This window comes from Corella eumyota, chromosome 2 (assembly GCF_963082875.1).
Source record: "Corella eumyota chromosome 2, kaCorEumy4.1, whole genome shotgun sequence".
In the NCBI taxonomy this organism is placed as follows: domain Eukaryota; kingdom Metazoa; phylum Chordata; class Ascidiacea; order Phlebobranchia; family Corellidae; genus Corella; species Corella eumyota.
In genome coordinates this window covers 8,257,078-8,267,480 of record NC_137491.1, presented here as the reverse complement: position 1 = coordinate 8,267,480, position 10,403 = coordinate 8,257,078, and the positions used below count along the sequence as shown (strand labels likewise).

The window sequence follows — 10,403 nt, the reverse complement described above, 5'->3', positions numbered from 1 at the left end:
TTTTGAAACTTAAGACTTAAATTTATACATTGTTTAGTGAATTAAACTGTAATTTATTTTAATTTATGTTTTATTTTATAATAGACCCAAAAAAGTATTTTAAACAGTAAAGGTATAAGTGTTTCTGTAAATTGTAATATTCCAGAAGGTTTGAAGGTTAAACATAAAGATGGCATTTCAGTCTGCAATGAATCTAATAATGACTGAGACTTGCTACAACAAGTTTTTTGTGGATTTCAACTTTCTAGATGGTAAGAGTTTTTTCTTTTTTTGGGGTATTTGTTTTTGTCTGTTTGTATATAGAAATATTGTCTACTGGGTTATTACTTAAGTTGTTTGCTATGGTACTAAATTTGATGTTTTATTAATTGCACTTATCATTATTTTGATTATTAAAATTTGTCATTTTAGTACCACTTTGGTAATTTGTGGATTTAGAGACTTAATGATTTTTATTTTAACTTTTTTTATCAAAACATATATACTTTTTGTCTTAAAATTTTTAATTATTTCATGTAGTACCATGTATCAAGGCAATTATCAGCAAACTTCTTGGTTATTCAATTGTTCTTGGAGCAGTTCTTGGTAAGAAAATTCTCTTTTAATATTTTTGGATTAAAACTCTTTGTTTTTTTTAAATATTTTAACAATTTAAGGTTTTTTTTACCTAATGAATGAGCTGTTTAAATATTGCCGTATTTATTCGATGTTATAGTTAAGGTTCCACAAATCCAGAAGATTGTTTCTGCACAAAGTGGCCAGGGTGTTAGTTTTAATTCATTGATGTTAGAAATGTATGCCATTACATCTATGTTGACTTACAGCTTTGTCAGAGGCTTTCCATTCAGGTGATTCAGTTTTCAAAGTTTTTGTTTTTAGTATACTTTAAATATTAAACAGTAAAAATTTTCGAGTAACTTGCGTGTCATTTTGTTGCATCAAAAACGATTTTTTTGGGTTATTGTATAGCGATTTATATATTATCTTTTAACTTAAGTGTGGTGAATTGGCAATACAAAACCACTGACTGCAATATAACATTTTTTTGTTTATAGTTCATGGGGTGATTCATTCTTTTTGCTGATTCAAAATATTCTTATTGGATTTCTTATACAGGTAAATTAAACTTATGAAGTAATATGTTAAACTAAAGTAAATTTAATATCAATATATATGTGTATTTTTTAAATTTTTTTAATCTTTAATTTTTTAATTCATAATTTAAGAAATATCTATTAAACATATAAAAACATATAAATATTTTTTTGAAATCTTTTTACGTAATAACCCATACAAAATTATCCACATGTAGAGTTGTAGTTAAATTTTTTAATGTTTTTATTTTTTTTTAGTATTACAACAAAAGATCTGCTGTTGGATTGTTGTTTGTCATATTTACCACAAGCATCGTATTTGTTCTGGGTTCAGGTTTTACTCCTATTTCAGTATTAACTGCACTACAAGCATGTAATTTACCTGCAGTTATTATCGCAAAGGTAAATATTGAATTTTTACTATTTCCATATTCTAAATTTATATTATTTTGTTAATTTTTTTTTTAATATTAATTATATGATAAATACTCTACATATACAAAAGGTTAGTACAAAATAGTTTTAAACTTTTTTTACTACATATATATATTAATGTATTATGTATTATCAGTAAGAATTAAATGAATATAAAAGTCTAAGTAACATGTGGTTACTTCCTTTTGTGTTTAAAATAGTTGTTTTTTATTTAAAAAGACATCTATATAAATATTATGTTACAGTAGTAATATGTAACAAATACATAACAACAAAATGATTTCAGTGCAAATATGTTACTTGCAATTCTTTTTGTATGGTGTTATGATAACAACAAAGCCACAATTCATTTCTATGAAATTCAAAAAATTGCCATACTTATGTACGGGTGTATATACCGATATATATATATATATATATATTTTTATATGTTTTTAATAAGGGTTCTTTTAAAAATTAATATAAAATCCATTAAAACAGAATTTTCATTCTATTAGAAAACCGCATGGTATAAAAATTCAAAAAAATTTAATCCGCTAGAAGATGCTATGGAGTAGTTTCTGGCAAATTATTTTTGTTAAACTTTTCGCCGCTAGTTTGCAGCATTGAGTAAATACTTATTACCAATAGTTGTCTCTTTGTTAACTTTTATCGTTAGTGGGCAGAGTCGGGATGTCTAAATCCAAAAAAAAAAATTGGAAAATTATTACGCAAAAATCACGGTGTGCTCTCAAAAATAATACTAAATAATCTTGTTTGATTAAGTTGAAATTATTTTTATTCTAAAGTCGAACATTTCTTAACAAAAGATCGATTTTGATGTGGTTTTCATTATTTATAATATTATGTCATCTATTTATTTACAGGGAGGGTCTATATCTTTATTCTTGGTTTACAATATCAATATTCCTTGATATTTAGGTAAAATTTGCTTAAATGGAAGATACAAATAGAAAATCCTGGGATATATTTAGATTTTAAAATTAAATTCTTTTTGTTCCCTTTATTTGCCTTTTAAACAAAAACAGGCAACGACATTTTACTTGGCAGATTTTTGTTTTAACAACATTTCTTTACTTTAGAGATTACTGATAATTCTTTTATTCAACAAATCTACATTCTTTAGAATCAAATCTTGTTTTTTTTATGCAAAACTGGTTTATTCTTCGAAAAAATTCAATTCGAAGTTTAATTTATTCGGGTTCAGTTGTAGAACGTGTAGCCAGTCTATTGTACATCACTAGTAACAACAACACAGTCACAATGCCTTGTATTTATCTCACTACAGGCCAAGAGCCTGCGAAAGTTGCAAGTGCAAATTTTCCCAGGCTTCTCACCCCTAATTTGAACAACACGAATTTGATAGAATTCAACAATAGACGGAAATTAAACCCTCATCAACCATTCTTCATGGCACGCGCGGACTTTTTGTCAAGTTTCTTGTTTTTCTTAAACATGGCGGACGAGATTTAATTTAATGACTCATTTTGTTTGTAAAAATAACGAGTTGTCTTACATTTGTAGCTTGTTTAAATTTATAAAAATTGGTTTTTATTAAATTAAATATTATACAACATTCGTAAAAAAAAAGAAACGAAACCGAACAAAAATGTCTTAAAATAAATACATTTGCTCCACGTTTATAAATGTAAAAAAAATATTTTGGAAAATTTAAATTTACAACAAGCAGAAATATTTTATCTTTTTCTTTTGGCGATTATTTTTAAACTCCAAAATACTAAAAATTTACTCAAAACATTTTTCGGCATGCAAAATGGCGACTTGCTTTGTTGCGTGAGAACAATGAAAAAACAAGTATGGAACAATGAGAAATTGAATCTGCAGCACAATAAGATTACCAAAGGTTTAAAGTTAAAATTCCTATTGTGATTTTTGTATCTAGAATCGAATACAATGTTGCGTGCAAGTGGTTCATCAGAATAAAAACTTTGCATAAATTTGGGGATTTTATTTTGATTTTTGCCCTGTTTTTTTTTAAGTTAAAATAATTTTATTTGCAAAGCTATAATGCAACCTTGTTTTGCTTTATCATATTGGGTATAGGGTCACGTGTTTGTATGGTTTTTAAATACAATGCAACTCTAACGTTATACCCGGTATATAAAAAATTTCCGTAACTTTGTTGTTTTAACCCTCATCTAAAAATTCAGTTTTCCGGTTGGGATAAGTGCCTGGAAACTTTTATTTTGATTGTTATCTTACCATTGACAGTTATGTCACGTCTTGTTTAAACATAGGCAAGGGGTTTACACACGACATTCCTATCCGAACAGCTCCTATTTTCCCTTTTACTGAAAAAAGGACAGCGTGTCACAACAGGACTGTCCCAAAAATTTCCAGCCCCAGCTCGGTATATTCGAGATCCGCGCGACAGTTTGTCGTGTGTTTATTTTTGCTAGGACCTCGTCTTTCAAGCCAGCTCGTGCGAGCCGATCTCCAATTTTCTCCCGTTTTTTTTTAGTTCCTTCTTAAACTTTTAGCCCCCATATACCGTTTAAACCGCACCGTTGAGAGCAAAGTCTTTCATGGTTGTTCTACCGTAGATCCAGGTCGCTTGATTGCTTTGTTTGCCCGTCACCCCTTATTGCCATCAACGCTCCGTACCCGGAACTGCAATCTTATTAATTTTAGCCAATGACGACTATATTACAGACCCAGCTTTTTTTGCAAATTGGACAGAAAAAGATAATACATCATTTTTATACGTAAGGGTGAATTTTAGTATCTTAGAACAGCAAAATTAATTGTTAAAAAATTGAAAACTACCCCTTCTAGTTAAGTGTCAATAAAATTTTGTAGCGATTTCGGCCTCTTTAAAAATATCTCGAAAATGACGTCACCCATTTTCGTATCACGTGTTGCAACCCGGCCGGTCACGTACGTCACGAAATTAATCCGCTTGATGGATGCCACATTTTCTTTATTGTTGCGCAAATGCGTGGTTGTAATATTATACGTTTTGGACCAGTAACATACAATGGGGGTGGGTCCCCTCCACGCGTTTCGTTAGAGTTAATTGCAAGCTATTGTCCATATATGCACTATAGGGGTGTTTTACGGTTATTCAGTATAGGTAAGTGTACTACTACCTTGGCATATACTATAAGTTACAGTTTTGGTACCGCCTTTTTTAACCTTTAAAATATTTTAATTAAAAATGACAGGTTTTAATCATAAAATCCGATAAGTTTAGGTCGAGTTAAATTTGCATGTGTTTGTTTTTATTTGCTTTTAAAACAAACAAACATTGCGTTTTATGTTTCTGCGGTTACAGTGTCGTTATGTAACTTACACGCGGGTGCAGTAATTACACCCTTCTCCCAATCCCCCGGCTCTAACTGCATTAACTCTTTCCATGTTTTGCACACTTAAATTGCTTCGGACACAGTTGTATAACGTTCAACTTAGTGTCCCATGTCCTGGAACTATCGTGAGAAAATAACTCAAGCGACATTTTCGGATCCATGATTGCATGTCACGTGATCATTATAGTCAGTTGACCAGTCGGTTGTCTTAAATCTACGTCATAGTTAAGAAGGGGCGTAACCATTTGCAATTCTAAAACAGTTAATTTTTAAACAATTTAAAAAAATGGCGAAGTAGCGATTTTTTTAATTCTGAAATTTTTTGACTGTTCCTAATATCCGTTAGTATACGGTACGCCATTCTGGCGCTTCTCACACCGTAAATTAATTGCTTTATCTACGCGATACCCAATTTTCACCTGCGCTTGTGTATAACCTTACCCTTGCCCTTATTACTGCCAAGTCAGGGGTGGTCATTTCGGAGACATTAATGACTTTTCGTGGATCGAACGAGACTTGTATTTATCCGTGGGTTCATTGTTTTGTACTTGTGAGAATTGCTTACAAATTGCTCCCGAATTAAAGTGGCTTTTCGTAACCGCTATTTGTTTCCTAATTATGCCTGAACCGCAATATGGCGACATAGTTTTGTTCCAATAACCCTGTTGTGAGATAGAAAATGTTTGTACTGGGTTTATTTTTAACCCTATTTAATTTACTAACCAGGATATTTGAATACGCCTACACACTTACATGTAGCTATTTCAACCTTAAGTTTATTTTTACACCATGTGAAAATGCACTTATTTTAATATTCCGATTTGAAATCCATTAGGAAAAGGTGATAAAGGGTAATAAACAGGACGCTGATATATCCCCGACCAACAGGTAATTTCTTTCGTCGAATTTTCCCATGGCAATCAACGCTGGTGCTCGTGTAATAACCGCTATCAATATAGTCCGTAATAAGCTTCGCTGTCGCCTTGTCATTAGCCCGACCAACACCAGGGCAACAACGTATTATGTAGCATTAGTACGGCCGGGTAATAAGCGGTTGAGACCGCGCTACGGCGTGCGTGCTCTGCCTGAGCGCAGCATCGAAATATCGGTTGGAATCGAAATGAAATACTCGATCCACCACATTAACTTGGTTCTCACGCAGTTACGGTACAGAAATAGAACTCATATGATGGGTTTGGGTGATCACGTGACAGTTTTCAGCCAGCTAACCACTCATTAACCCACACTCTAGTCAGTCACGTCACCGAGTTGATGATAATAACAAAATGAATGTTTTTTTGATTATTGGTAGGATTTTACCATCATTAATTTAAAATATTTTTTATGTTGGTAATCGATAATTTTATTAACTTGCTGCTTCTACAGATGTGTTATCATAGTTGGCCAGTGTCGAAAACTAAATTAGATTTTTCAATTTTTATTTCGTGTGAATTATATTTCGTCATTTTATCAACGAATATCTTCCGGGCCGGCATAAGCGTTTCCGCGTCTCGCGTAATACAACATCGAACCCAAGCTCTCTGAGATAAGTCATATCAGTGGCGCCACTGGCAATATCGATTCGATTTGTCATTACTTAAACGCCACATCTCCCCATAAGTAATCTCCCTGCTTGAAACAACAGCGTTGAAATAACATTCGATTTCTCACTGCTGGGCTGGGGTGCGATATCGGATGAAAGAGCTTTTAATATCATGTTTGCGTCGTACTTTAATGGAATGATCGCTCATCTGGGCGGCGACTTGCCTTCTTCTTATGTAAACTCGCCCTGGCTTAGCGCATATGACGAGTCAACATGCGATTTTTGATCGTTTACCGACAAACTTTATTATTCCCCGGTAATTTGTTTACATTAGGAATCTTTACTCGTGCATTATTCACTTAGCTATATGATCTAAAAACCTATAGGAGCGAGCCTACAAACAGCCTTTCTACCTAAGTGCATATGACATCCCTCCTTATCCGGCTAGATCCAGTTTGATCCGGATTTCGCGCGTATGCAAGCTAGCCATTGAAATGTGGATATTGGTTATCTCAACACTGTGACACGTACACAAAGTCGTGTTGGTTTAATGAAGTGGTTATTGTGTTGGGTAAAGCTCCCGCTCGTTGTGCGGGATCTCTTGTAATCCCTTACCCCTTAAAAATCATGTTAGTGCTGGAACGTGTAAACTTATCATTTCCTCTCAGTTTTGTTACAAAATCTTATTAAAAAAATGGTGAATATTTTCAGTCACGTGACGACCACCCTAATTTTACGAGACTTAATTTTAAGTTCTTATTAATTCAAAATAAAATAGGTTTTTAACTGAACTTGTATTTGGAAAAAAAAGAATGTTTTGTAAAGAATTTTATTTAAATTTGTTTTGACAACTAATTTTACCAAATAATATTTGTTTTTATTATCTAAAGTGGTTAAGCTGGCTTTAATACATTTTCCAGCGTCAATATATCAATATTTTGAAGCACTTTTCATAAAACACAACAACATTGTGACGTCAGCGTGACACGTGATTAGGGCCGCCGTTGGTGGCATGTGGAGCCATAATATACGTCATTACCACACCCTATAATAAAAACCTTGGAAAAAACGCGATCCGGAAATCCTATCAACGCCCCGACCTCAACGGCTTAACACAAGCATAAAATCCTTATGACGTCACGTTTCCGGGTTCAATACGTCTTGTGTGGCGTGCTGATGCGATGGTATAATGCGATTAAGGGTGGACCTCGGCGCCGCTGGCTTCTTTACTCAGGTGGATTGGGACCCGGATTTGAGAGTGTAAAGTAATGGATCGAAACCCGATTGATATCGTTGGCCGATAACGCATTTCCTCGTAACGACGATACTGAAATGACTAGGTCGCGAATATTTTTATTCTTCGCTTTTAATCGACCGTTTCGGGTAATTGTTTGTTCGATTAGTTTCCCGTTTTACGATTTTTAAGGGTGTGTTTTTATTGCGGTTTTGCACGCACCAAAATTTGGAAAAAAAAAAAAAAAACTTAGAAATTCTCCTTGTTAAAATAAGTATCGTGTTGCTTAAAAAAGCGGAACCTATTTAACTCAAAACATCATTACCAGCTCAATTTTCAGTCAATATCGAAACCCTTTGAAAAACTATAAAATTTCGGGTTTGAATTACATCTGAAATGTTTGTTTTTTGCTGTCCCCTAAAACAACTTCACGCAACTTCCGGTTCCCCCGATTTTGATCTCTCCTTAACCTGTGACGTGACACTTACGTCACACCCCGCTGCACTTTCAGTTGCCCGTGACGTAACCCGAGACAAAACACGTGGTCGATGACGCGGGTCGAGTAAGATTATTTTCGGGAAATTTAATTTTTGTTTTATTTGGATACAAAAAAATAAAAACATCAAAGTTTTTTTTGAATTTAATTAATATGAGGTTGTTATTCTTTGTTGATTTTTTGTCTTCTTAATTTTGGTGTTATTTTGATTTATTAGAGATCAGGTGATGGATGTGACCCCAAATATACAAAATTCTTCACAAATTATTTTGTTAACATTTTATTTCAACACTGTCATTAGTGACTTTTTACATATTTTAATTCATATTTTTCCGTTGAAACCATTTTGAAATTAACCGTGGGCGACCCAACGCATTTAAACAGATACAAAAATAACGCTGAAATGCTTATAAAAATAAACAACCCTTTTTCATTATTTGTATTGCCTTAACCAGCCCAAGCTAGCCTTTCAAACGAGCTTTACACTATAGGTGTTACATTTAGGGGCGCGGGGCTTGGGTAAATAATAACAAGGCCGCGCTAATGTGTTTATTTTTAACTGTATAAACCCCAGACGGTGACCAGACGACCCGACTGGCGTTGAACGTGTTTTTTTTTCTGAGTCACTTTTGTATTTTTAATATGTTTATGATTTTTATTTTTTCCTGTTATGATTCAACATGGGCTAGCACGTGCTACACAAGGCGTGGTTCTTTCCATTAGTCGCTTTGCTTATTTATGGCAACAAAAATATTAAAACATAACTTTCTTCTTCTAATAAATGGTGTAATTATCATAAAAAGAAGATCAAATCTTAGGGAAAATTGTGGATAGTTTATATACTCTTTCATAGACCCGAATTAAATGTTTTTTTTGGCTTAATATTTTGTTAAAATTTTTTTGGCCATTTTTTAGCTTTTACAAGCGATTGACAACTACAGAAACGGGCACACTGGCCAGCTTTCTGCCATCACCGTATTCCTTATGTTTATGGGAGCCATGGCTCGTATTTTCACATCTATTCAGGAGACGGGAGACAACTTGATTATTCTCAACTACGTCGTTTCTTCCACCGCTAATGGCGTTATCGCATTTCAGGTAGCCTTAAAAAGCCTTCTTAAGTAATTTTACTGGAAGTCGTTATTTATTATATGATTTTTTTTAACTTTTAATTTTTTTTTTTTTAGATGTTATGGTATTGGAATGCAAAAAGTAAACCCAAAAAAGAATAAAACATTTTAATTAAATGTTTTTATTTTTTGCTACCAATATTGATCAAATATATTTGATTATTTAGAAATGGGTAAAACAACAACAGTATCACATTTTTAATTCTTTATTATTTTTTTAATCATTATTAGATTTAGTAAACTACCTTTTTAAATTATGAAGCCTTTAGAATAACTAAAATATTTAAGTTCTTTGTCTAAACTACTTTATGCAAAATAAATTTTTAATGATGCTATAAATAAATATTCGCCTAAATGATAGCAATAAAAAAATATAATTTACCTAAAATATTTTTTTGGGTGGTAACCCAAAAGAAATTGATTTTCAAGATCAAACGCAAGTTTTTTGGGTTCTATTTTTATCTGGCTGAAGTTTGGGGCTTAGGCTTAAGTACCCAGCCTTAAATTAATTCTGGGGTTATTTGTTTTAAACCTAACCCCGTTTTTCCGGCGTAACATCGGGGTATTAATAAAAAACCTAAAATAAAGTTGTTTTGACAACAAGCGATCAGCAGCACATTCATTACCGTGTCCCTCCACTTTTACCAATAACATTTTTAACAATTTTTTGACGAGCCTTTTTTTTAATTAAATTTGTTGATTTTTAAACTGGTTTATGTCTTTATTAAAAATTAAAAAAATGGTAAGTATTTTAAATATTTTTGGTTTGTAAAATTTGGGTTTAACAATTACTATAAAACTGGAAATAGATTTTTTTATTGTCATTCCCCTATTATTGCCCCCCTTGTAAAAATCTATTGTGCCCGAATTATCACAAAGCAACTATTTCCGAATCCTTTGTCGCAAAAGTGGGAAACTTATTCTTCAATTTCACGTTCTCATTTACGAATTCGCAACAGCACAACAGTACAAACCTTTCAACAATGAATCAATTGCTTCTCACCGGTTAGTCAATTGTACGGTAAGTGTCTCCACGCGACTCCCAACTCCGCACCCTTTGTTTCCTTCCCTTACAGAGATATACAAAGCTCTTTGTCTCCATTCAGGAGTATTCCATTATTCCAATCCGTTGGTTTCGTCATGCA

At 32.8% G+C, this 10,403-nt stretch overlaps 1 protein-coding gene across 1 annotated transcript; it reads left to right on the top strand.

Moving 5' to 3' along the window:
* Positions 1–88: 88 nt before the first annotated feature.
* On the top strand, positions 89–9,625 carry LOC145742919 (mannose-P-dolichol utilization defect 1 protein-like). Its single transcript, XM_082560762.1, has 7 exons — positions 89–251; positions 520–585; positions 716–848; positions 1,056–1,116; positions 1,353–1,496; positions 9,044–9,226; positions 9,316–9,625. Exons 1-7 carry the CDS (start codon positions 170–172, stop codon positions 9,358–9,360), a joined length of 714 nt encoding a protein of 237 aa, XP_082416888.1. The 5' UTR covers positions 89–169; the 3' UTR covers positions 9,361–9,625.
* Positions 9,626–10,403: the final 778 nt, after the last annotated feature.